Below are 27,837 nucleotides of genomic sequence, written 5' to 3' on the forward strand. Positions count from 1 at the left end.
TTACCCTCCCGTGCCATTTCATCAGCCCCCTGTGGCATTTCAGAGAATTGCAGGAATGTGCAGGATTTTGGTGAACGTTCTGTAACCGCCCGCTCCCACCTGCACCAAACTCATTACCATCCTCATGTTTTTTATTGGATCCCGCGGGATCCCAATCCTGATGCAGGGCACTACCCTATGATGAGTGAATTAAAAGGGGTACTCCCGTGGAAAACTTTTTCTTTTAAATCAACTGGTGCCAGAAAGTTAAACAGATTTGTAAATCACTTCTATTAAAAAATCTTAATCCTTCCAGTACTTTTTAGGGGCTGTATACTAAAGAGAAATCCAAAAAAGAAATGCATTTCCTCTGATATCATGACCACAGTGCTCTCTGCTGACCTCTGCTGTCCATTTTAGGAACTGTCTAGAGCAGGAGAAAATCCCCATAGCAAACATATGCTGCTCTGGACAGTTCCTAAAATGGTCAGCAGAGAGCACTGTGGTTATGACATCAGAGGAAATGCATTTCTTTTTTGGATTTCTCTTTAGTACACAGCCCCTAAAAAGTACTGGAAGGATTAAGATTTTTTTTATACAAGTGATTTACAAATCTGTTTAAAGGGGTACTCCGGTGAAAACCTTTTTTCTTTTAAATCAATTGGTGGCAGAAAGTTAAACATATTTGTAAATGACTTCTATTAAAAAAAATCTTAATCCTTCCAGTACTTATTAGCTGCTGAATGCTACAGAGGAAATTCCTTTCTTTTTGGAACACTGATGACATCACGAGTACAGTGCTCTCTGCTGACATCTCTGTCCATTTTAGCAACCATGCATAGCAGATGTATGCTAAGGGCAGCATGGTGGCTCAGTGGTTAGCAGTGCTGGGGACTTGGGTTCAAATCCCACTAAGGACAACAATAAATAAAGCATTATTATTATTATAATAATAACGTCAGCAGGGGGAACTGTGCTCGTGATGTCATCAGAGAGCGTTCCAAAAAGAAAAGAATTTCCTCTGTAGTATTCAGCAGCTAATAAGTACAGGAAGGATTAAGATTTTTTAATAGAAGTAATTTACAAATCTGTTTAACTTTCTGCCACCAGTTGATTTAAAAGAAAAAAGTTTTTCACCGGAGTACCCCTTTAACTTTCTGGCACCAGTTGATTTAAAAAAAAAATAAAAATAATAATAGTTTTTCCACGGGAGTACCCCTTTAAGCGTCAGACGGCCAGAATGTCGTCTTCTCTTTGGCTATTGGCATCCATCTATCATGTTCCATAATAAACATAATTGCCTCTTACAATGAATTACGTGTGCTCATAATTTATTTAGGGATGCAGTCCATCAGTTCACAAGGAATAAGGAAAGCCAGGAGGCGCTGCTGTGGGGTCTTACTGCTCAGGACAGGTACAGTTTAGCCTAGTAATAGTCCCTACGATAATATATTTTTTTGATTTTATATAAGCATATAGCGTGTTTGTAAGAAGGAAACACCTAGCCTATGCTCGCTGCCAGCAAATAGTTCCCCCAGGGGACAATCTCAATGAAGCAGGTTTAGCCACTAATAAAAAGTCCCTTGTAGGAGTTCTACATTTCACATTTCCTACTTGGGTCTACTCATAATGGAGATGTCTGGCCAGCTGATAAAGCACGCCGTGCGCTGTGTGCAGAAAGCACTGATATTCTGCTCTCTTTTTCTATATGTGGTGGTGGGTAAGACCCTCATGTTCCTCACGCCAAAGACTATGGAAACCCTTCTGAAATCTCGCTTCGAGATGACTGGAGCCCATGTCCCAAAGTTTCAGTATGAAGACTGGGGACCCACTGTCTTCACATTCAAATTCTTGTGGTCAGTTCTGCAGATTATGTGGCTTCGCTTAGAAGATGAAGCCTTTTTGGGGCAAACTGCACCCAATACACCTGTAGTGGACATGAATGGAGAACGACACCATATTTGGGATTATTTCCGAGGTAAGAACGTGATGCAAATACCTTTAAATGAATAGATCGGGAATAAATGGCGTCCTATATTAGTGCATGATGATCCTACTTTATTATACATATTTGCAGAGACTACGTTTACAGTGCTCCCTCAAGTTACAATATTAATCGGGACGACCATTGTATGTTGAATCCATTGTATGTTGAGACCAGAACTCTATGGAAACCTGGTAATTGGTTCTGAAGCCAACAAAATGTCATCCAAAAATGGGAAAAAGTGAGGAATAAACATAAATAAGTAGATAACTAATATAGATAAAGCAAATCCTTACATATAAAAGTAAGAAAGATCTGCTGGGAGCTGTAGTCACTGTCTATTTCAGTGTTTCCCAACCAGGGTGCCTCCAGCTGTTGCAAAACTACAACTCCCAGCATGCCCGGACAGCCAAAGGCTGTCCGGGCATGCTGGGAGTTGTAGTTTTGCAACAGCTGGAGGCAACCATTTTTTGGAAACACTGGTCTATGTAGAGGACAGAAGCTTCTTCAGGGTCCTGTACAGAACACGCAATGTCCTAAAAAAAGGAAAATGGAGCCGCCCTCACCTGGTGTCCAAAGGAGCAGATAACCCTGGCAGAGGTAAAGAGTACAGAACATGTAATACCTCCCTACTGTAGGGGGCGCTACCAGACACCAGTCAGTGCATGCACTTTAGGACTACAGTGAAATATCCATTCTGATTGGTTGGTTCTTCCAACCATTGATACGTTTCGCAGATTCCAAAGCATTGTATGTTGAGTCTGGTTTCAAGTTACAATGGTTCAGAAAAGACCATTGTATGTTGAAACTATTGTATGTTGAGACCATAACTCTATGGAAACCTGGTAATTGGTTCTGAAGCCCCCAAAATGTCATCCAAAAATAGGAAAAAGTGAGGAATAAACAAAAATAAATAGATAACTAATACATATAAAGCAAATCCTTACATATAAAAGAAAGAACGATCTGCTGGAAGCTGTAATCACTGTCTATTTCAGTGTTTCCCAACCAGGGTGCCTCCAGCTGTTGCAAAACTACAACTCCCAGCATGCTCGGAGTTGTAGTTTTGCAACAGCTGGAGGCAACCATTTTTGGGAAACACTGGTCTATGTAGAGGACAGGAGCTTCTTCAGGGTCCTGTACAGAACCCGCAATGTCCTAAAAAAAAGGAAAATGGAGCCGCCCTCACCTGTTGCCCAAAGGAGAAGCTAACCCTGGTACAGGTAAAGAGTACAGAACATGTAATACCTCCCTGTACTGTAGGGGGCGCTACCAGACACCAGTCAGTGCATGCACAGGGGTTTTACCAGTGAAATATCCATTCTGATTGGTTTGTTCTTCCAGCCATTGACACGTTTTGCAGATTCCATAGCATTGTATGTTGAGTCTGGTTTCAAGTTACAATGGTCCAGAAAAGACCATTGTATGTTGAATCTATTGTATGTTGAGGCCATTGTAAGTTGAGGGATCACTGTACTTTTCTCTTTGTCTGTCTTTTGCATTATTCTCTTCATTGGAAGGTGATGCCTCAGTTTTTTTTCTAACACATTTTGACGACTGTATGAAAATACCTAAGAATGAAAAATCTGACACGTGAACATGGGATGCCCTTTAAAGGGGTACTCCACTGCCCCAGTGTTCGGAACATTGTGTTCTGAACGCTATGTGTGGGCTGCGGGGGTCATGACATCATAGCCACGCTTCTCATGACGTCACACCACGCCCCCTCAATGTAAGTCTGTGGGAGGGGGCGTGGCAAATGCCACGCCCCCTCCCATAGACTTACATTGAGGAGCGTGGTGTGACATCACGAGGGGCATGGCCGTGACATTAGGACCCCCTCACCCAGCGTCCGGAACACAATGTTCCGAACGCTGGGGCAGTGGAGTACCCCTTTAATACAGACTATCAGAGATACAAGGTTATTGTGCCTCCTACCAAAAACAGTGTACGGGGTACTCCGGAGGAAAAGAATGTTTTCAGATCATCTGTTGCCAGAAAGATAAACAGATTTCTAAATTACTTCTATTCAAAAATCTTAATCCTTTCAGTACTTATCGGCTGCTGTATGCTCCAGAGGAAATTGTGTAGTTCTTTACAGTCTGACCGCAGTGCTCTCTGCTGCCACCTCTGTCCATGTCAGGAACTGTTCAGACCAGGGGCAAATCCCCATAGCAAACCTCTCCTGCTCTGATCATTTACTGACACAGACAGAGGTGTCAGTAGAGAGCATTGTGGTCAGACTGAAAAGAACTACACAACTTCCTGTGGAGCATACAGCCGCTGAAAAGTATTGGAAGGATTAATATTTTTAAATAGAAGTAATTTACAAATTGGTATAACTTTCTGACACCAGTTGATTTTTATTTTTACCTAATTAGTACCCCTTTAAGACCCTGTTTACTTTAAGACCCTGTTGGCCTACATTTAGGGTATATATCAGGAAAAGATCCTGACATGATTCTCCAATGGTAGCCTTGGACATTTAGATATGTCCCACTAAGTAGGCCAGTGTTTCCCAACCAGCTGTTGCAAGACTTCAACTCCCAGCATGCCCGGACAGCCTTTGGCCTGTGGTCAGAATGAAAAGAACTACACAACTTCCTTTGTAGTATACAGCAGCTGATAAGTACTGGAAGGATTAAGATTTTTAAACAGAAGAAATTTACAAATCGGCATAACTGTTTGGCACCAGCCTTTGGCTGTCCAGGCATGCTAGGAGTTGTAGTTTTGGAACAGCTGGAGCCACCCTGGTTGGGAAACACTGGTGTAGGAGTGGGACATGTCACTCACAGGGTCCCATTGAAAAAAAGCATATACCATGTGATTAGTTTTTTACTGTAAACCATAATATACTGTCCTATACCTTCTCTTCAATTTGTCTTTGTGGAAACCAAAATACAAACAAAAAAGGGGGAAAAATAATGAGGGACCAAAATGCTGGTAAAATTATGATATAAGAAACAAGTGTCTATATATATATATATATATATATATATATATATATATATATATATATATATATACCCTGTCATGCAACCATAATATTGTGGCCTCCATACTAACAGTAGGAAAAACAAAACACAAAAGGGGTTACTTAAAATGTACATATGCTTTTTATGTGTCTAGCTTATGTATTTGGCTTACAAATCCCTCTGATCTGCTGCTCACTCATTCTGACATCCACTGCTCCCTGAGTCTGCTGTGCTGAACTGGGTCTCTTCATCCAATCACTACAGGCTGCTCTGTAACCCCCTCCTCTCTGCTTTTATGCTGCAGTCTGATAAACAGGACAGGAGTGAGCACAGAGGATTGTTAGTCCCGCCCTCACTTATTAGATTTTGTCCCTGCCTGTGCTTCAGTTGGGACAAAAATGATGCTGCAAACGGACAGGATTATATTCTGGATGGTATGGGGAATGCTAGTTTTTTTTTTTAATAAGCCAAGATTTCTATAAAAAGAAGATAAAATATTTTTTTAAAGTATATTAGATATATATTAGTATATTGTGAGAAGGTGAAGGGCATTGTGGTTGATGGTCGGTATGTGTCACCCAGGCTCCTGGCCTTGGTGAAGTAAGAGCTGATAATTGTCCAGTGCCTGTGGGGGCCATTCCCCACAATCCAGGCCGCCTTTTTGTTGGCCTTAAAGGCAACCTGCTTCACTAGCTGAGGGGGGATTTGCATGTTGCAGCTCACACTGGCAGAGAACTCAGTTTTGAGATCTTCCGTGTGGAGTGTGGAAGCTGGTAAGCAGACTGCCTGGAGGCCTGGAAAAGACTTGCTTGATGCCGCATGGCATGGACTCAGGTGTGAACAAATACCTAAGGAATACAGGTGGACTTTTGTTACTTTTTATTTGATCTGCATTAAAGAATGTTTGCTGTTTGCCAAGTGTGAATAAAACACTGAACTTTGATTTGAAAAGTCCTGTTTCCGTGCCTCTATACTGCAACCGCACCTGTCTGCAAGAGCGAGTCCTCACAATATATATATATATATATATATATATATATATATATATATATATGTAGAGCGAGGGAGAACTATGTTCAAAAGCATGACTTTTGTACTTTTATGACTGAATGTAAAGGATAAATTTTGATTTTGTTCCTCAAATAAAGACCAGAGAAGGCCTCTTTTGAACTATACATCTCAGTCACTGTCCCTGACGGCTATTTGCCTGGCTCTAAGGAGCTAATCTCCTACATACTATCAGCGGGATTTGTCAAAACCTGTCCAGAGGAAAAGTTGCTGAGTTGCCCATAGCAACCAATCAGATCGCTTCTTTCATTTTTAAAAAAGGCCTCAGCAAAATGAAAGTGATCTAATTGGTTGCTATGGGCAGTGGCGTTGCGACCCGGGTGCGGGGGGTGCGGCCCGCACCGGGTGACACCAACCTAATGGGGTGACACCAAGACGCTCCGCAGCACCCCCCCCCCAGCTACACCGACACCCCTGTGCGCCCGTCTGACAGCACCCCCCCCCACCGCATTCACCGGCGCTGTGCGCCCGTCAGCAACACACCCCCCCCCCGCCCTTCATCGCCGCTATGCGCCCGTCCGTCAGCTAACAACCGCCCGCCCCCGCCCTTCATCGCCGCTGTGCGCCCGTCCGTCAGCTGCCTCCCCCGGCCTTCATCGCCGCTGTGCGCCCGTCCGTCAGCACCACCGCATGGGACGTCAGTGACGTCACTCGCAGGGCGCCAGGAGAGAAGGAGCGCTGCGCTGGATGGGTGAGTGTGTGTGTCTGTCTGTCGCTATCTCTGTCTGTGTGTGACTGTCTGTGTGTGACTCTGTGTGTGTGTGTGTGTATGTATGTGTCTGTGTGTGACTCTGTGTGTGTGTGTGTGTATGTATGTGACTGTGTGTGACTCTGTGTGTGTGTGTATGTATGTGACTGTGTGTGACTCTGTGTGTGTGTGTGTGTATGTATGTGACTGTGTGTGACTCTGTGTGTGTGTGTATGTGACTCTGTGTGTATGTGACTGCGTGTGTATATGTGACTGTGTGTGTGTGTGTTTTGCAGGGGGACCCAGGAGCTTTAAGCTACACCCCTGCCCACAATCATTTCTTGTATTGGAATTATGTAGGAGGCCTTCTGGTGTGCCAAGTATGCCTTATTTTCTGTGTGTGTGTGTGTGACTCTGTGTGTGTGTGACTGTGTGACTCTGTGTGTGTGTGTGACTCTGTGTGTGTGACTGTGACTCTGTGTGTGTGTGTCTGTCTGTGAGTGTGTGTGTGTGACTCTGTGTGTGTGTGACTGTGACTCTGTGTGTGTGTGTGTGTGTGTGTGTCTGTCTGTGAGTGTGTCTCTCTGACTGTGTGTGTGTTTGTGTGTGTGTCTCTCTGTGTTGTATGTGTTTTTTTTTTGTGTGTGGGGGGGGGGTGAAACAGCGATCTAATGTGGGGAGACTTTGACCCATTGCGGGGAACCTGCAAGGGAACCTGCGGCCTAATGTGGGGTAACTACTACCAAATGTGCGAAGTCTATGCTACCTAATGTGGGGAGTCTATGCTACCTAATTAGGGGAAACTGCTACCTAATGTGGGGAATCTGTGCTACCAAATGTGGGGAGTCTATGCTACCTAATGTGGGGAAACTGCTACCTAATGTGGGGAATCTGTGCTACCTAATGTGGGGAAATTGCTACCTAATGTGGGGGAACACGTACCAAATGTGGGGAATCTATGCTGCCTAATGTGGGGAAAATATGCTACCTAATGTGGGGGAACTGCTGCCTACCTAAAGTGGGGGAACTGCTGCCTACCTAATGCTCCCCCCCTGGCAGTAGCACCCTCATCATCCACCAGCAACACCCCCCCCCCCCCCAGCAGTAGCACCTCCATCAGCAGATCCTGATGGTGGATGATGGCGGTGCTCCTGCCAGGAGGATGATCCTGCGGATGGATGATGGGGGTGATACTGCCAGGGGGATGGCCAGTTGCACCCTCATCATCCTCCAGCAACACCCCCCAGTAGTAGCACCCCCATCATCCATTAGCAACACCACCAAAAAAACCCTCCCGTGGTAATAGCATCAGCTAACGGATGTTGAGGGGTGTTACTGCGGTTGTGGTATTATATTCAGAGGGTGCACTGTATGGTAACGTTAAATTCAGAGGGCGCAGTTTGTGGTAGTATTATATTCAGAGGGTAAAGTGTATGGTAGTATTATATTCAGGGGTACAGTGTGTGGCGGTATTATATTCAGGGGTACAGTATGTGGTAGATTTATATTCAGAGGGTACAGTATGTGATGGTATTATATTCAGAATGTACAGTGTGTGGTAGTATTATAGTCAGAGGGGTACAGTGTGTGGCGGTATTATATTCAGGGGTACAGTATGTGGTAGATTTATATTCAGAGGGTACAGTATGTGATGGTATTATATTCATAATGTACAGTGTGTGGTAGTATTATATTCAGAGGGTACAGTGTGTGGCGGTATTATATTCAGGGGTACAGTATGTGGCAGATTTATATTCAGAGTGTACAGTATGTGTTGGTATAATATTCAGAATGTACAGTGTGTGGTAGCATTATATTCAGTGTGTATGGTGTATGGAAGGTTTATAATCAAAGAGTGTAGTGTATAGTAGTATTATATTTAGAGGATACAGTGTCTGGCAGGTTTATAATAATACTTGTTTTCATATAGAGGATGAGAATGCGCTGACATAGTGAGGAGACGTCTGGGCGTCACATTCTACAGACAGAAGTTTTAGCTGGACCAGGCGGTATGTACCATCTGAGTTAGATAAGGGAAGACTATAGAGAAGACGTCACCTGTAGTCACTGATATCATTGTACATTCTCCTCACTATAGAGAAGACATCACCTGTAGTCACTGATATCATTGTACATTCTCCTCTCTGTGTCCTATCAGAGCTGTAGTCACTTGTAAGTTCTACAGTTATGGTGAGTGAAACTACAACTCCCAGAATAACCTCACCACTGCTCAAAGGGGTACTCTACTGGAAAACATTTTTTTTTTTATCAATTGGTGCTACAAAGTTAAACAGATTTGTAAATTACTTCTATTTAAAAATCTTAATCCTTCTAGTACTTATTAGCTGCTGTATAAGTGATTCACAGGAAGTTCTTTTCTTTTTTAATTTATTTTCTGTCTGACCACAGTGCTCTGTGCTGACACCTTTGTCCATGTCAAGAACTGTCCATAGTAGGAGCAAATCTCCATAGCAAACCTATCCTGCTCTGGACAGTTCCTGACATGGACAGAGGAATCAGCAAATAGCACTGTGGTCAGACTGGAAAGAACTACACAACTTCCTGTGGAGCATACAGCAGCTGATAAGTACTGTAAGGATTAAGATTTTAAATTGAAGTAATTTAAAAATCTGTTTAACTTTCTGGCACCAGTTGATATAAAAGTAAATGTTTTCCAGTGGAGTACCCCTTTAAGTAATTCTGGGAGCTGTATATTTAAATGGTGAAAACTTCTTTAACACTTTCCTATTCTGTGGCAACTGGTATATCTGATTATTATACTGGAATTTCTCACAATGCGCGACAACAGTGGTGTCTGTCACAACAGGCTAAAAACTTACTGAGGGGGGGGAGGTATGGGGTGACACCATTTTCTACCGCACCGGGTGACACCAACCCTAGCAACGCCACTGGCTATGGGCAACTCAGCAACTGTTCCTCTGGACTGGTTTTGATAAATCTCTCCTTATTGCATGGTAAGCAATGTTATTAGTTCTCAAGTAGTGAAAGTAGCTAACACCTGCAGCAAAAAAACACAACATATTAAAAATACTATGCAAAGTTGCTCTCCTCCGGAAGTCTCTCTGGAGAAGAGCCAATTTTAATACTTATTTCTGGGAAGCATTGCCTATAAGCTGAATCTCCACAATAAGAACTGACACTTTCCAAAAACTGATGCCAGAAAGTTAAACAGATTTGTAAATTACTTCTATTAAAAAATATTAATCCTTCCAGTACTTATTAGCTGCTGAATACTACAGAGGAAATTATTTCCTTTTTGGAACACAGTGCTCTCTGCTGACATCACAAGCTCAGTGCTCTCTGCTGAAATAATGACCACAGTGCTCTCTGCTGACATCTCTGTCCATTGTAGGAACTGTCCAGAGCAACATGCGTTTGCTATGGGGATTTTCTCCTACTCTGGACAGTTCAAATGGACAGAGATGTCAGCAGAGAGCTCTGTGTTCCAAAAAGAAAATAATTTCCTCTGTAGCATTCAGCAGCTAATAAGTGCTGGAAGGATTAAGATTGTTTTAATATAAATAATTTACAAATCTGTTTAACTTTCTTGCACAAGTTGATTTAAAAAAAAAAAATTAAATAAAAATAAGTTTTCCACCGGAGTACCTCTTTAATATTCTAGTCCTGAGAAGCCCCATTAAGAGACCAAGAACTTTATTGAGTGTAAGGAATAAGAGATGTGTGTGTGAGTATATATATATATATATATATATATATATATATATATAGTATATGAAATCAGTTTTGCTAAGTGTGTTGACTTTCCTATTGAGCAGTGGTCTTCAACCTGTGGACCTCCAGATGTTGCAAAACTACAACTCCCAGCATGCCTGGACAGCTGGGAGTTGTAGTTTTGCAACATCTGGAGGTCCGCAGGTTTGAGACCACTGCTATAGAGTTTAAAAAACACCATGGTGGAAGCGTAGTGAGAGTCCATCATTCCAAGCTTTATTGAATAGAATTACAGAGATGAGATGAATGGAATCCCTCTCGGCCGGGACAGAAAACGAGTTGATTCGTGTTAATAGAATATTGTAACCATGGGATGATTATTTCAAAAACTTGAGATCCACGTAGTGATGGCGGATTCGGTAGCTAGAATCACACGGGTGATTACCCTCTTTTTTTTTCTTTTTTTTGTTATTTACTCTTTTTTTTCTCTTTTTGTACTTTTAAATACAATTCTCTTCCATTCCCTTTCTACTTGTCCAATGTCATTCTTGTTTCTGAGGCGAAGTGATGGACCTAAGGACACTCTTAGACCATATAATAGTTAAAAAAAGTTTAAATAATAACTTAATCCAATAGAACACGATCATGTCACAATGTTACAGGCCTCTATATTATTTTGCCGGATGGAATTGCCACACCACCTTGATGCCACAATCTCCTAAAGCGGACTATTCCTGTCTTGCTTTTGCTGTACATGTGGACTTTTCACGTTTTCCAATTCGGCTCATCTGCATAATGGACTAATCCTGTATAAACCTTAGGGGTATATACACTGCTCCAAAAAATGAAGGGAACACTTAAACAAATAATAAAGGAGTGATTCTGCAGGTGGTGACCACAGACCACTTCTCAGTTCCTATGCTTCCTGGCTGATGTTTTGGTCACTTTTGAATGCTGGCGGTGCTTTCACTCTAGTGGTAGCATGAGACGGAGTCTACAACCCACACAAGTGGCCCAGGTAGTGCAGCTCATCCAGGATGGCACATCAATGCGAGCTGTGGCAAGAAGGTTTGCTGTGTCTGTCAGCGTAGTGTCCAGAGCATGGAGGTGCTACCAGGAGACAGGCCAGTACATCAGGAGATGTGGAGGAGGCCAAAAATCCAGCAGCAGGACCGCTACCTCCGCCTTTGTGCAAGGAGGAGCACTGCCAGAGCCCTGCAAAATGACCTCCAGCAGGCCACAAATGTGCATGTGTCCACTCAAACGGTCAGAAACAGACTCCATGAGGGTGGTATGAGGGCTTGATGTCCACAGGTGGGGGTTGTGCTTACAGCCCAACACCGCGCAGGACGTTTGGCATTTGCCAGAGAACACCAAGATTGGCAAATTCGCCACTGGCGCCCTGTGCTCTTCACAGATGAAAGCAGGTTCACACTGAGCACATGTAACAGAATTGACAGAGTTTGGAGACGCCGTGGAGAATGTTCTGCTACCTGTAACATCCTCCACCATGACCAGTTTGGCGGTGGGTCAGTAATGATGTGGGGTGGCATTTCTTTGGGGAGGGGGGGGGGCCCACACAACCCTCCATGTGCTTGCCAGAGGTAACCTGACTGCCATTAGGTACCGAGATTAGATCCTCAGACCCCTTGTGAGACCATATGCTGGCCCTGGGTTCCTCTTAATGCATGACAATGCTAGACCTCATGTGGCTGGAGTGTATCAGCAGTTCCTGCAAGGGGAAGGCATTGATGCTATGGACTGGCCTGCCTGTTCCTCAGACCTGAATCCGATTGAGCACATCTGGGACATCATGTCTCGATCCATCAACCAATGCCACATTGCACCACAGACTGTCCAGGAGTTGGGGGATGCTTTAGTCCAGGTCTGGGAGGACATCCCTCAGGAGACCATCTGCCACCTCATCAGGAGCATGCCCAGGCATTGTAGGGAGGTCATACGGGCACGTGGAGGCCACACACACTACTGAGCCTCATTTTGACTTGTTTTAAGGACATTACATAAAGTTGGATCAGCCTGTAGTGCGGTTTTCAACTTTGATTTTGAGTGTGACTCCATATCCAGACCTCCATGGGTTGATAAATTTGATCTCCATTGAAAATTTTTGTGTGATTTTTGTCATCACATTCAACTATGTAAAGATGAAAGTATTTCATACGCTTAGTTCATTCCTTCAGATCTAGGATATTTTTCAGCAGTGTATATACACCAGTATACAAAACATTAGAGTAGAGTAGGCTGTATGCAAACATGGCGTCCTCTACTGCTTGGGTTTGAGGAAAGGTCATACAGTTATACTCTTTGAGCAGTGCTTCCCATTGTTTCCATGCCAAACACACCTTACTCTTAGTAACCCTCCCAAGGCTATGATCACACACTGTGCAGCATATATTAAAAGGGAATTAGAACATTAAAGTAATGGGGGGACATGTATCATTATTTGTGTATGGTAGAAGCATTTTACCCCTTTTCCCGAATTCTAAATTATGTGCAGAAGCGCTAAATTTATCAATCAAGTGCAATGAGCTTCATAAATTGCGGGTAAATATAGTGATCTCCTCAATCCACTCTTTGGAAAATAGAATCGATGATTTAGAGCATCTTGCTACGTTAAGTCCAAGATGGCTTATATTTGCGCAAAAAAAACAGCTCTTGCGGCAAAATTTTTGGTGTAAAAAAAAAGTACGCAGTTAATAAATCCATGTGTACTATAGATGTCACTCCAAGGTACCCTGATTCAGCCACATCTGGAGGACATGCTCTACCAAAACGTGCGCAAAAAAATTGCGCAAAAAAAGGGCTTGCGCAAAATTTTGCAAAAAAAAATACACACAAAACAGGGGTAAAATCTTTGATACATGTCCCCCATTGAGTGTACCCCTGAGGTTTAGGTACGACAGGTTGAGTACTTCGGTTTAGAACTTCCAAGCACAATGATAGTATTCGGCACACACCTATTGCTGGACCTGTACCACAACTAGATATATTTCCTAGAATTGTACAAGAAGGATTTTGGACGTGTTCCCATAATATTATTTAACCACATAATATTTTTTTTAATGGAAGAACGTCTCATATAATTCTTCTATCATGCAAACAGGTGAATGACATTTCACAGATTTGATTGGATTAGATCCAAATTTGCCTTTGTTTAGTCCAAAATAAACAAGCGGCAGCCAATTTTTACAGGCATTTTTCGCATATTACACATGAAACCAAACAGAAAATAAATACCTGCCGGTCTAGGCTGTAACAAAACAGAAGATTTTTTCCCCCCTATGCATATAGTTCACTAATACAGCTTCACCTAAGCTTACAAAGAACCTGTCATCTCTTCTCAAAGGGTAGAGCGTCAGGCTCATGCCCCATTGTGGTGACCGTCCCCTTCCAAATCTAGGGGCACTGTTTCAGTTTGTGACTCATTGAGGGGGTGGTCACCAGCTGAGGTGTTTCCCTTTGAGAACTTAGCGGTGGTGACCGCCCAATTGACATTCTAGGCCAGTGCTTCCCAATCAGGGTGTCTCTGGCTGTTGCAAAACTACAAGTCCCAGCATGCTCAGACAGACAAAAGCTGTTATTTTTTTTTATAAAGTGCAGTATAGGCTATTATTGGATAACAATGTAAAGGTTCTTGAGGGAGACTTATCAAAACCTGTCCAGAGTTGCCCATAGCAACCAATCAGATTGCTTCTTTCATTTTGCACAGGCCCTTTAAATAATGAAAGTAGCGATCTGATTGGTTGCTATGGGCAACTCAGCAACTTTTCCTCCGGACAGGTTTTGATAGATCTCCACTTTGTGTATGCCTTGTTGTGCTTACTTGTGTTCGCTGATGTAGCAGGTTTAACAATGGTTCTATATTGGTTTGCTATTTCCCATGAATCCTCTGGCTGACGGTGTAGTGTTTGACCACTATTCCTGGTCATCTAATTAAGACTCACTGATGCCCGCCATTACCTGCGGGTCCCTGTCTGCTGATATGAGCTGGGACCTTCTGTGCACTGATGTGCGTCATGTACAGGACATAAAAGTACATCCTGGTGTGCTAAGTCTCAGCGCATCATGACGTACATTTACGTCCGTTGTCTTTAAGCAGTTAAGGGGTACTCCGCCCCTAGACATCTTATCTCCTATCCAAAGGATAGGGGATAAGATGTCAAATCGCCGCGGTCCCGCTGCTGGGGAGCCCCGGGATCCCCGCTGCGGCACCCCGCTATCATTACAGCACAGAGCGAGTTCGCTCTGTGCGTAATGACGGGCGATACAGGGGACGGAGCAGCGTGATGTCATGGCTCCGCCCCTCGTAACATCACAGCCCGTCCCCTTAATGCAAGTCTATGGCAGGGGGCGTGACAACCGCCACGCCCCCTCCCATAGACTTGTATTGAAAGGGGCGGGCCATGATGTCACGAGGGGCGGAGCTGTGACGTAACTATGCTCCGGCCCCTGTATTGCCCATCATTACGTGCAGAGCGAACTCGCTCTGTGCTGTAATGATAGCGCAGTGCCACAGCGGGGATCCCGGGGCTCCCCAGCAGCGCGACTGTGGCGATCTGACATCTTATCCCCTATCCTTTGGATAGGGGATAAGATGTCTAGGGGCGGAGTACCCCTTTAAGCATATAGGAGGGTATTTATCAAAACTGGTTGTTCTGTGGTTTTTTTTACCCTATTTTTTTTGCGGTGTTTTCGACGGACTTGCGCCAAATTTATCATTTGCCGCAGCTATATCGTAACTTTGGCGTTTATTGGGGTTTACTAGCCAAAACGAATGGTATGGCACTTTTTTATGTCCGTTTAAAAATGACTTTGAATTGCGACAATATTGCGGTATTAGTAACCGTTTTTGCGACGAAGTATAAAGGCGCTAATAGTAAAGAAGCTGTCAAAAGTTGATTTGCAATCAGAACATTAAAACGATGTAATGACAAAGGCGCAATGAAAAGTCGCAAATCGCAATGTCTCAGTGGAAATGCGACAATAGTACGCAATAAAAGACGTGTATATGCAATGATAAATACCCCCCATAGTGTAGAGCAGTAGTCTCCAAGCTGAGGACCTCCAGATGTTGCAAAACTACAACTCCCAGCATGCCCGGACAGCCAAAGGCTGTCCGGGCATGCTGGGAGTTGTAGTTTTGCAACATCTGGAGGTCTGCAGGCTGGAGACCACTGGTGTTGAGCCTTTATTATTTCTTGCGGGGAATGTCCCTATGGTGAAAGAACAGGGTTGGGTAATCAGTCAATGGTATGCTATAGATCCAAGGGTTGATATCCGTAGATCCTTGCCAAATACTGTGCCAAGTATTTTTCTACATATATACATGACTGTATAAACCACATGAATAAGTCATTTATTTGTATTTCTTTGAAAAAAAAGAAAAAATATACAAAAATATAAAGTCAGAAATATAAAAAAAATATGTGGTGTGCCACGGGGGTGCGATGTGAGGTGTATGGGGCAGATGTTGTAGCCCAGGGGCAGATGGTGTTAACCCCTAAATGTTCGTGACGCCAGGGCGTGGTTTTAACCGAGAACCACCCAAACGGTAGCACCGCTAGTCCTAGTTAGGCAGGGCAAATAAGAGTCCAAGGCCAGGTCAGGGTTAACGGTAGCTTTACTGAGGTAGACAGATGGTACAGTCTTTACAGCTAGGCCAGGATCCCAGAGAGGTGACCAGTAACACAGGGGACCTCGCAGCTTGCTGGGACTTGCAGTTACTTTGACAGACTTTAGGACAGCCACGCTGACTAATAGACTAGACTTGACTGAAGACAGTGACAGCAGACAGAGATGACTTGACTTACTGACTTGTGGCTGTAATTTAGGTTGAGGCCTCCAGATGTGCTGGACACTGGATCTGAGACGTCTGGACTGGATTGCAGCTCCTCCCTATCTTATAAAGGGGGGGCTGTACAAGGAGCCCATAGTCTACCTGCGGGTCACCAGGTGCTCTCTGGGTAACAAACATATGACTTAAACATGTGACTAACAATCATGTGACCAACGTCAAAGGTCCTTTACACTTAATATACAACCTGTTCACATTATGGGGGTACACTGCAGGAGAGCCCTCAGGACGTACAGGGACTCAACCTGACAGGACTGTTGGAGCATATCTTGCACTGGGACACCACAAATATATATATGAAAATATAAGTATGTAAAAAAAAATGTTTTTTCTTTTTTTGTGTGATGATTTTCACCTCAGGTCTGCGTCCTTTGGTCCTCACATTTGGGAGCTGCACATGACCCCCGTTTCTCTTCAGGCTTGGCGAGTTCAATAAGCTTGTCCAGGATTTCAGCTCTGTGGCAGATTTTCTGATCATCTACATTGATGAAGCTCATGCAGAAGGTATGGAACTATTGAACTGCATTTCCAGTATGACCACCTGTATGAACATTTGGGCCTGTGGACAATAGGGCAGATTTACTTATAATGTCGAATTCTTAGTGTAAAATCAGATTAGTCAATCCCAAAATGCTCCTGATTTATCACAGTGGTTCAGGCTGTTTGATAAATTTGGCAGCCTTAGGGATGCAGCATTTCCACCTGCAATTCCGCTTACTAAAATGTACTGTATAGTGAATGGGTTTCCGTTCACAAATTAACACTTCGGAATTTGTGAACGGAAAATCCGCTTGAAAATTTCCGCCTGAAGAATGGCGGAAATACTCGCTGGACACATTGCAGTCTATTGGAGATTGCAATCTCCAGTCGGAAATTTTCTGCCCTGAGATTCCGTAGTGTGAACCTAGCCTTAAAGGGGTACTCCCTTGGAAAACTTTTTTTTTTTTTTTAAATCAACTGGTGCCAGAAAGTTAAACAGATTTGTAAATCACTTCTATTAAAAAATCTTAATCCTTCCAGTACTTTTTAGGGGCTGTATACTAAAGAGAAATCCAAAAAAGAAATGCATTTCCTCTGATATCATGACCACAGTGGTCTTTGCCAACCCCTGCTGTCCATTTTAGGAACTGTCCAGAGCAGCATATGTTTTCTATGGGGATTTTCTCCTGTTCTGGACAGTTCCCAAAATGGACAGCAGAGAGCACTGTGGTCATGACATCAGAGGAAATGCATTTCTTTTTTGGATTTCTCTTTAGTATACAGCCCCTAAAAAGTACTGGAAGGATTAAGATTTTTTAATAGAAGTGATTTACAAATCTGTTTAACTTTCTGGCACCAGTTGATTAAAAAAAAAAAAAAAAAAAAAAGTTTTCAACAGGAGTACCCCTTTAAGGTCTATTCACACAGCAGAATTTCCGTTTGAGGAATTCCACCTCAAATTAAAGCCCATAGACTTCTATGGGAATTCCGCACTCCCATTCAGACTTCTGAATTTCCGCTTGCGGAAATTCAGAACTTTGAATGGGAGTGCAGAATCCCATAGAAGTCTATGGGCTTTAATTTGAGGCGGAACTCCGCAAGCAGGAATTCTGCTGTGTGAATAGACCCTCAGAGTGTCTAGTCTAAGTTTACACCTCCTCTTAGTTAGCTTACTTTATGCCACAAATGTGCACCAAGATTTTGGCACATTTTAAAGCACACAAGTTGGATCAAGCGACACCCTCCATTTTGAGATGTCCATAAAATGCAGTGCAAAAGTGTAACCCATTCCCGACCCCCAAATTTAAAGGGTTACTCCTCTACCCAGCATCTGGAACATTGAGTTCCAAGCGCTGGGTGCGGGCTTCCGTGTTCACGCCCGCCCCCTCAATGCAAGTCTATGGGAGGGGGCGTGACGGCCGTCGCGCCCCCTTCCCATAGACTTTCATTGAGGGGACAGGCGGTGATGTCACGAGGGGACGGGCGTGAACACGGAAGCCCGCACACAGCGTTCGGAACTCAATGTTCCAGATGCTGGGGAGCGGAGGAACCCTTTAAAACTTTTTCCTATATTTTTCTCCTTTTCACCTTTTTGAAGACCCAAAACAGCCATATGGGGGCGTATAGAGAACTATATACTTAGATTTAGTGTTATATTACTTTTAGAGATGAGCAAACTTACAGTAAATTCGATTCGTCACGAACTTCTCGGCTCGGCAGTTGATGACTTATCCTGCATAAATTAGTTCAGCTTTCAGGTGCTCCCGTGGGCTGGAAAAGGTGGATACAGTCCTAGGAGACTCTTTCCTAGGAATGTATCCACCTTTTCCAGCCCACCGGAGCACCGGAAAGCTGAACTAATTTATGCAGGATAAGTCATCAACTGCCGAGCCGAGAAGTTCGTGACGAATCGAATTTACTGTAAGTTCGCTCATCTCTAATTACTTTACTAGGTAAAAATGAAAGGTATGTTAACAGTCAGGATTGAATTCTTCTCTGCACAGTGAGGTGGATGTGACCCCTCTTTGTGAGTGGGACTATGGGCACAGTATGTATGAAATGTCTTTATTTTCTTCCATTTGTAGATGGATGGGCTTTAAAAAACAATATATCAATAAAGAAACATCAGAGCATCCAGAACCGGCTTGTTGCAGCTAAACGCCTGATGGAGGAGCAGCCATCTTGTCCTGTGGTATTGGATACTATGCAGAATCTGTGCAGTGCCAAATATGCCGCCCTGCCTGAGAGGCTTTATGTTCTGCAAGAGGGCAAAGTCATTTATAAGGTAAAAGCTGTGGCACTGAGGGGGCAGTCACTCTAGGGTTCTTATCAAACATTTCAGGCAACTGACGGTGAAATCTCATTTATATCAGTGGTAAACCCAGTTGTAAGCAGCACTTGGATGACAGTGACAAAGTGAAGAACCATTCTCTATCATTCAGTCACTAGAGGCCGGGAGAGTCTCTATCTTCTCTCCCAGCCTTTAGTGACTTGAGGAAGAAGCTGAGAGAAGGGGGCAAACTACCTACTGGAGGGTCTTACCTAGATTTACCTTTTTCCTGATGTAGTTGTGATCTGTTTTTATCTGACATTACAATAACTTACCAAAAAGCAAGTTATACCCTTGTGCTGGACATATTCTTACTTGTTACACATGTGCAGCTGCTAACTCCTACAGCAGTCTGTGCACTCACAAGTCATGCATAGGAAAAAATGACAGATGACGGCACTCAACATTCAGAGGTCTTTATTGCGACAGACGGTGGGTACATAGAGAAGAAGCTATGGCAGGGGTTATTAGGACAGACTGTTTCACATGGCACGTGCGCTTCCATTAACCGATACACACTTCATTCATGAGGAAACACGGGGCGCCGGGAAGGAGATCGCAATCCATTACAGATAGGGAATACTTTTTTTTTTTTAACTGGACTATATTTTTAATGCTGGCTAAGATAAAAAGGTGTCAGATCACACAGGGGATCACACCTTTTGTGTGTATGTGGTTGCATAGCCACAATCTAGTCAGAGTGACCAAGCTGACCCCTGTCCACTGTGAACATGAGCATCAGAACTAAACCCTGAAGCAATGGAAGAAGGTAACTTAGTCTGATGAATGATGTTTTATATAATGTAGGTGGTTGGGTGCTTGTGTGTCACTTAAAGGGGTACTCCGCCCCTAGACATCTTATCCCATCCCCTATACAAAGGATAGAGGATAAGATGTCTGATGGGGACCCCTGCGATCTCGGCTGCGGCACCCCAGACATCCGGTGTACGGAGCGAACTTTGCTCCATGCCATATGACTGGCGATGCGGGGCGGAGGCTTGTTACGTCATGGTCACGCCCCACTCGTGATGTCACGGCCATGCCCCCTCAATGCAAGTCTATGGGAGGGGGTGTGGCCGTGACGTCATGAGCGGGACGCGGCCGTGACGTCACGAGCCTCCGTCGCTGCACTTGACGCTCTAAACAAACGCCAGGTGCAGCAGGGAGATCGCGGGGGTCCCCAGGGATCAGACATTCCTATTCCAAAGGATAGTGGATAAGATGTCTAGGGGTGAAGTATCCCTTTAACTATGAAAGAGATTACACCAGGATGCAATATGGGAAAAAGACTAGCCGGTGCATTGCCGTAGAATGAGATTTGCCATAGAATGAGATGGTCCGCCTCCATCACATCCTATTGGCTCACTCTTGTCACGTGACATATTTAAACGTCACGCATCGATGCGCACAGCAGTGTCAGTTTGGCTATCACAGGGAGAGGATCTCCTCTCCCTGTGATAGCTGCACGGAGCTTTCATGGCCTCTGTGGCCCGACAGAAGTTCACACATGTACGCAGCTCATACGGCTGGCTCATATACATTTACTGTTGATCCATAGCGCTATGGGGATCCCGATGCCCGATGGCGCTGTCAGTGTGCGTCCCCGCGAGCGCCCCACGCCCGCAGCTCTACTCCCCATCCACCGCTCCCCGCAGCTCTACTCCCCGTCCCGTTAACGCTCAGGGAGCGGGGAACAGAAAGTAGAGCATCGGGCGCAGGTTAAGTTATTCGCGTAGTGCTGCGCATGCGCAGTACTACTTTACCTGCGCCCGATGCTCTATTTTCTGTTCCCCGCTCCCTGAGCGTTAACGGGACGGGGAGCTGCGGGGAGCGGGGGACGGGGAGTAGAGCTGTGGGGGACGGGGAGTAGAGCTGCGGGCGTGGGGCGCTCGCGGGGACGCACACTGATGACAGCGCCATCGGGCATCGGGATCCCCATAGCGCTGTGGATCGCTCCCTGAGCGTTAACAGGGGACGGGGAGTAGAGCTGCGGAGGACGGGGAGTAGAGCTGCGGGGGACGGGGAGTAGAGCTGCGGAGGACGGGGAGTAGAGCTGCGGGGGACGGGGAGTAGAGCTGCGGGGGACGGGGAGTAGAGCTGCGGGGGACGGGGACGGGGAGTAGAGCTGTGGGGGACGGGGAGTAGAGCTGCGGGGGAAAGGACGGGGAGTAGAGCTGTGGGGGACGGGGAGAAGAGCTGCGGGGGAAAGGACGGGGAGTAGAGCTGTGGGGGACGGGGAGTAGAGCTGTGGGGGACGGGGAGTAGAGCTGCGGGCGCGGGGCGCTCGCGGGGACGCACACTGATGACAGCGCCATCGGGCATCGGGATCCCGATAGCGCTGTGGATCAACGGTAAATGTAATAGGATCAACAGTAAATGTAATAATACAGTAAATGTATATGAGACGTATGAGCTGCGTACATGTGTGAACTTATGTCGGCCCACAGAGCCCATGTGAGCTCCGTACAGCTTCAGCTATCACAGAAGGTGATTGAAAGCAGATCCTCTCCCTGTGATAGCCAAACTGACACTGCTGTGCGCGTCGATGCGTGACGTTTAAATATGTCACGTGACAAGAGAGAGCCAATAGGATGTGATGGAGGCGGACCATCTCATTCTATGGCAAATCTCATTCTACGGCAATGCACCGGCGGAGGCAGTGTGATGGACAATGTCGTGCTGAGAAACCCTTCAGTCTTGGCACCATGTTACTGTGACACCTACCACCTTCCTAAACACTGTATAGACCAAGTCCTCACTTCATGGCAGTGATATACACTAAAGCAGTGGCCTTTTTCAGCAGGATAGTCAGAATTGTGGAGGCCCAACCTCTTAACATACAAGATTTAAAAAGGGAATGCATGGGAATAGTGTAAAAATAAAGAAACCATACTCCCCTACCTGCAGGGGGTGCACCATTGCTTCTGGTCCCCTCTCATCGCCACTACTTGCTGGTTTCTGGTGATGCGTCTTTCCTGCCAGAAGTGCCTGCTTACCCAATCAGTGGCAAAGGCTGGGCACTCCTGCGGCCAGTAATTATCTTAGTGGGAAAGTTCCTGCAGGAATAAATCATCACCAAGAAGTAGCAGTGACCAGTAAGGACCGGGAAGTGTCAGTGTAGTAGCTGCAGAGGCTCGCGGAGGTCTTGTGGGGTCCACGGCTTGATGGCTGTTGTGGCAGCATGTATTAAGCAGGTGGTTTTAAGGTTCATGGCTGATAGTTCATCTCTGAGAACCAAAACAAATGACCATATCGAAAAGAAGGAATCTGTACAAAAGTTTTACTTTAATGCAGTTTTATCCTGTTCGATTTAAATTGTAATTAGAAAAATATGAAAAACGAAACACAAAATTATAGCTGTAAAACCTGTAAGAACTAAAATCCTCTATTAACAAAGTGGTTAAAGGGGTACTCCAGTGGAAAACTTTTTTTTTCTTTAAATCAACTGGTGCCAGAAAGTTAAATAGATTTGTAAATGACTTCTATTAAAAAATCTTAATCCTTCCAGTACTTATTAGCTGCTGAATACTACAGAGGAAATGATTTTCTTTTTGGAACACAGAGCTCTCTGCTGACATCTCTGTCCATTTTAGGAACTGTCCAGAGCAGCATATGTTTGCTATGGGGATTTTCTCCTACTTTGGACAGTTCTTAACCCCTTAACAACTCAGGGAGTAAATGTACATCCTGGTGATGTGGTACTTAATGCACCAGGACATACATTTACGTCCTGAGCATAACCGCGGGCATCGGAGCGATGCCGCCATCATGCACGGCAGGTCCCGGCTGTGGATCGCAACCAGGGACCCGCCGGTGATGGCGGACACCCGCGATCCCGTGGATGTCCGCCATTAACCCCTCAGATGCTGTGATCGATACAGATCACGGCATCTGCAGCATCGCGGTCACTTAACAGGATGATCTGATCGCCCGCAGCGCTGCCGCGGCGATCCGATCATCCTGCACGGCAGACGGAGGTCCACTCGCCTGCCTCCGCTGCCTTCCGGGAGTCTTCTGCTCTGATCTGCCTTCCCGCAGACCAGAGCAGAAGATGACCGATAACCCTGATCAGTGCTGTGTCCTATACATAGCACTAAACAGGATTAGCAATCGAATGGTTGCTATAAATAGTCCCCTATGGGGACTAGAAGAGTGTAAGATTAAAATTAAAAAAATAAAGTGAAAAAAAATTTGAAAAACCCCCTTTCCCCCCAAAAAACGTAAATTGTCCCATTTTCCCTATTTTACCCCCAAAAAGTGTACAAAAATAAATAAATAAAAAATTATTTTATATACATATTTGGTATCGCCGCGTGCGTAAATATCCGAACTTTTAAAATAAAATGTAAATGATCCCGTACGGTGAACGGCGTGAACGTAAAAAAAAAGTCCAAAATAGATGCTTTTTTATAACATTTTATTCCCAAAAATTTTTTATAAAAAATGTAATAAAAGTTTTGTATAAGCAAATATGGTATTAATAAAAAAGTACAGATCACGGCGCAAAAAATGAGCCCTCATATCGCCGCTTATACGGAAAAATGAAAAAGTTATAGGTCTTCAAAATAGGGGGATTTTAAACGTACTAATTTGGTTAAAAAGTTTGCGATTTTTATATTTTTTTTAAGCGCAACAGTAATAGAAAAGTTATAATCATGGGTATCATTTTAATCGTATTGACTCAAAGAATAAAAAACACACGTCATTTTTACTGTAAATTGTACGGCGTGAAAGCGAAACCTTCCAAAATTAGCAAAATGGCGGTTTTCTTATTAATTACCCCACACAAATAGTATTTTTTTGGTTGCGCCATACATTTTATGGCAGAGTGATGGCGCTACAACGGACAACTGGTCGCGCAAAAAACAAGCCCTCATACTAGTCTGTGGACGAAAATATAAGAGTTATGATTTTTTGAAGGGGAGGAGGAAAATACGAAAACTTAAAAATAAAATTGTCTTAGTCCTTAAGGTCCAAATGGGCTGAGTCCTTAAGGGGTTAAAATGGACAGAGATGTCAGCAGAGAGCACTATGGTCATGATGTCAGCAGAGAGTTCTGTGTTCCAAAAGGAAAATAATTTCCTCTGTATTAGGCAGCTAATAAGTACTGGAAGGATTAAGATTTTTTTAATAGATGTAATGTATAAATCAATAGTAGTATATAGAAATAATAACCACACCTCAAGGACACAACCATTAAAAATGGTGCATGATGTTAATAGAATAGACCGTGCTTCAGTTTCATATTATATTTATTAAACCAATATTAAAACTTGAAGACATATATTTTAAACATATGAATATGCACTTGTAATGAAAAATCTACCACTGGGCCCTAGTGGTAGATTATAGATCTACTGCTGCCATCTATTAAAAAAATGTAATTGCTGAATAATATAGCAGATCTGTTAATTCGGCATTTAGTAGTCCGGCACTTCAAATAAGGTGTTTTTTGTTAATGATAGTCTGTCTCTTCCAGTTAGACATTAATGAATGTAAAGTCTCTAGCTGAGGGTGGCTTCACACCACGTTTTTCAAGTACGTTTCCCGTATACATTTTCATTATTGAACACGTATGGAACCGTATTGAAAACCGTATACATAGAGAAATAATTGCAAACCGTATGCACCCAATGCATCCGGTTGCGTACGGTTTGCTTGCAATACGGTTTTCTCCCGTAGATGACCACGGTTTTGTCTTCAGTTTAAAAACCGTACTGCAACCGCATACGTTTTTGTTTTGTTTTTTTAACATGGACGTCAATGGGAAACTCACATGTATACAGTTTTTACTTTGCACATGGGCATTTGCATCCTAAAGTCCCCACCCAAGACCCCTCCCATTAAAAATGGACAAGTTTTTCTAAAACTTATGGTTTTTTTTTAATAAAAACGGACGGAGCTGTACACTTTTAAAAACAGTATACGGTTTACTTTTTCCCATACTGTTCCATCCGTTTTTTTGCCATACGGTTTTCTTTAGAAAAACGGATTGAAAACAGCATGGCAAAAACATGATGTGAACCCAGCCATAGAGATACAGTTCTCACCAATCCTTTAGCCGCTGGTCTTGTGCTGCGATGGACCCGCTTGGTTGTCCTGCGCCTGTTGGTTCAATGTGGGTGCTGTGGTGACTCTCAAGGGCACAGCAGACTGCCGGCTCCAGATAAATACCATGCGTGCTGTGTTTGCATGCACGGTATCTATCTGGAGCCGGCAGTCTGCTGTGCCCTTGAGAGTCACCACAGCACCCGCATTGAACCAACAGGCGCAGGACAACCAAGCGGGTCCATCGCAGCACAAGACCAGCGGCTAAAGGATTGGTGAGAACTGTATCTCTAAGCTAGAGACTTTACATTCATTAATGTCTAACTGGAAGAGACAGACTATCATTAACAAAAAACACCTTATTTGAAGTGCCGGACTACTAAATGCCGAATTAACAGATCTGCTATATTATTCAGCAATCACATTTTTTTAATAGCTGACAGCAGTAGATCTATAATCTACCACTAGGGCCCAGTTTTAGATTTTACATTACAAGTGCATATTCATATGTTTAAAATATATGTCTTCAAGTTTTAATTGAATAGAGAGAGCGCTACTACGGCACTGCAATATACAGATACAGAGCCGGTCTACGGACTAGGATGATGGTGGTGCTCTGGTATTATGAACAGTGCAGCAAACATTCACATGAAGGTAGGAAAATACCGTCTACTCACCATGTTCATCTTCTTGCATAAGGGTACAATGTAGCAATGTAAAGAAACATAGCCAGCACTCACCGCTCAATACGGGTCTAACGGCCTCAGGTACCGGACCTCCTCGGTAGCGTGGGATTCACAGCAGCTGCTGACAGCGCTCAGAAAACAGGCAACTGCCGGCGGTTTCGCGTTACAATCAACACTTCTTCTGGCCTGTATAAGGGTACGTTCACACGAGCGGATTTTTTGGCCGGTTTTCCGCTGTGTATTTGAGAATGGGCGGGCTCTTCTCGGCTGTCCGCAGCAGATTTTCCGCAGTGGAAGTTATGTTGCAGAAAATCCGCCGCAGTCCCTACTGACTTCAATGGGGTTTGCGTAAATTCCATCGCGGAAAATCTGCTGTGGAAAGCCGAGAAGAGCCCGCCCACTTTCAAATACGTAGCGGAAAACCCACAAAAAAATCTGCTCGTCTGAACGTACCCTTATTGCATAATAGAATAGTCACATAGACACATAGGGAGAGGGAAGCAGCGGGGGGTACAAAGGCAACAAGCTCCATTTCGCACTGAACAGAGTGTGAAACGGAGCTTGTTGCCTTTGTACCCCCCACTCCTTCCCTCTCCCTATGTGTCTATGTGAGTAAAACAAGAAGATGAACATGGTGAGTGGCCTTTTTTTTTTTCCCTACCTTCACGTGAATATTCAAGTTTTAATATTGGTTTAATAAATATGATAATATGAAATTGAAGCACGGTCTATTCTATTAAAATTATGCACCATTTTTAATGGTGGTGTCTAGAGATGAGCGAACTTACAGTAAATTCGATTCGTCACGAACTTCTCAGCTCAGCGGTTGCTGACTTTTCCTGCATAAATTAGTTCAGCTTTCCGGTGCTCCGGTGGGCTGGAAAAGGTGGATACAGTCCTAAGAAAGAGTCTCCTAGGACTGTATCCACCTTTTCCAGCCCACGGGAGCACCGGAAAGCTGAACTAATTTATGCAGGAAAAGTCAGCACCCGCCGAGCCGAGGAGTTCGTGACGAATCGAATTTACTGTAAGTTCGCTCATCTCTAGTGGTGTCCTTGAGGTGTGGTTATTATTTCTATATACTATTGTGCTAAATTAACCGTTGGGTATCGGTATATAGCAACATATACCTCGGACATTTTTGTTTGTGAGCTGCACAGGTTTTTTGTCTTTTTAATTTATAAATCTGTTTAACTTTCTGGAACCAGTTGATAAAAAAAAATAATAATAATAAAAAAAATAAAAAGTTTTCCTCCGGAGTACCCCTTTAAACCGTCAAATGATAGATGATAACATGAATAATAGAAATGATATTTATGTAACTAATAACTTATGTTTCCAGAAGTTATGTAACATGATAATAAGATTGTGTAACTGTCTTCATTGAGTAACTTGATGTTTTAATTATAGGGCAATATGGGACCTTGGGGCTACAAACTGGAGGAGGTGCGTTCTGTACTGGAGAAAACAAAATAGTCTGTGTGTCCCATGTAATGTGCTCTCTGCATCACAACAACTATCTAAGACTATAGACCACACATGAACGGTTGTACAGGTACATCGACTTATCTGATGGCGGTGAATTGCAGACGTGTTCTCTGCCCACACGTCTACATTCAGGAACAGGTTCTACCATTTATTTCTTCGTGACGGTTGTGGCCTAAAGCAGTGCTGGCCGCAGTCTGAGTTTGCAAATATCTGGAAATGTGTCTTGTGTTCTGAGTGAAACAATAAAAAATAAAAAAATCGTAAAGAACTGTTTTATTGATGATCGATTTTGAATTGTTTCTTTCTTTTATGGGCCTTTTATTAAAAAATAAAATGAAGAGTTCAGTTTTTGTATTCCATATAATCACAGATTCCCCCAATGATAAAGTCCATATGATAGAGCTAAGACAATCAGATGATCCCCCCCCCCCAGTGGGTTGTCATATGCTAGTAAGGCAGTATTTCCCAACCAGGGTGCCTCCAGCTGTTGCAAAACTACAACTCCCAGCATGCCCGGACAGCCGCTGGGAGTAGTAGTTTTGCAACA

At 43.9% G+C, this 27,837-nt stretch overlaps 1 protein-coding gene across 1 annotated transcript; it reads left to right on the forward strand.

Moving 5' to 3' along the window:
- The first annotated feature begins 1,608 nt into the window (after positions 1–1,608).
- DIO1 (iodothyronine deiodinase 1) lies at positions 1,609–27,570 on the forward strand. Its single transcript, XM_056530083.1, has 4 exons — positions 1,609–1,957; positions 16,620–16,763; positions 18,824–19,023; positions 27,213–27,570. Exons 1-4 carry the CDS (start codon positions 1,609–1,611, stop codon positions 27,276–27,278), a joined length of 759 nt encoding a protein of 252 aa, XP_056386058.1. The 3' UTR covers positions 27,279–27,570.
- The last annotated feature ends 267 nt before the right edge of the window (positions 27,571–27,837 follow it).

This window comes from Hyla sarda, chromosome 7 (assembly GCF_029499605.1).
Source record: "Hyla sarda isolate aHylSar1 chromosome 7, aHylSar1.hap1, whole genome shotgun sequence".
In the NCBI taxonomy this organism is placed as follows: domain Eukaryota; kingdom Metazoa; phylum Chordata; class Amphibia; order Anura; family Hylidae; genus Hyla; species Hyla sarda.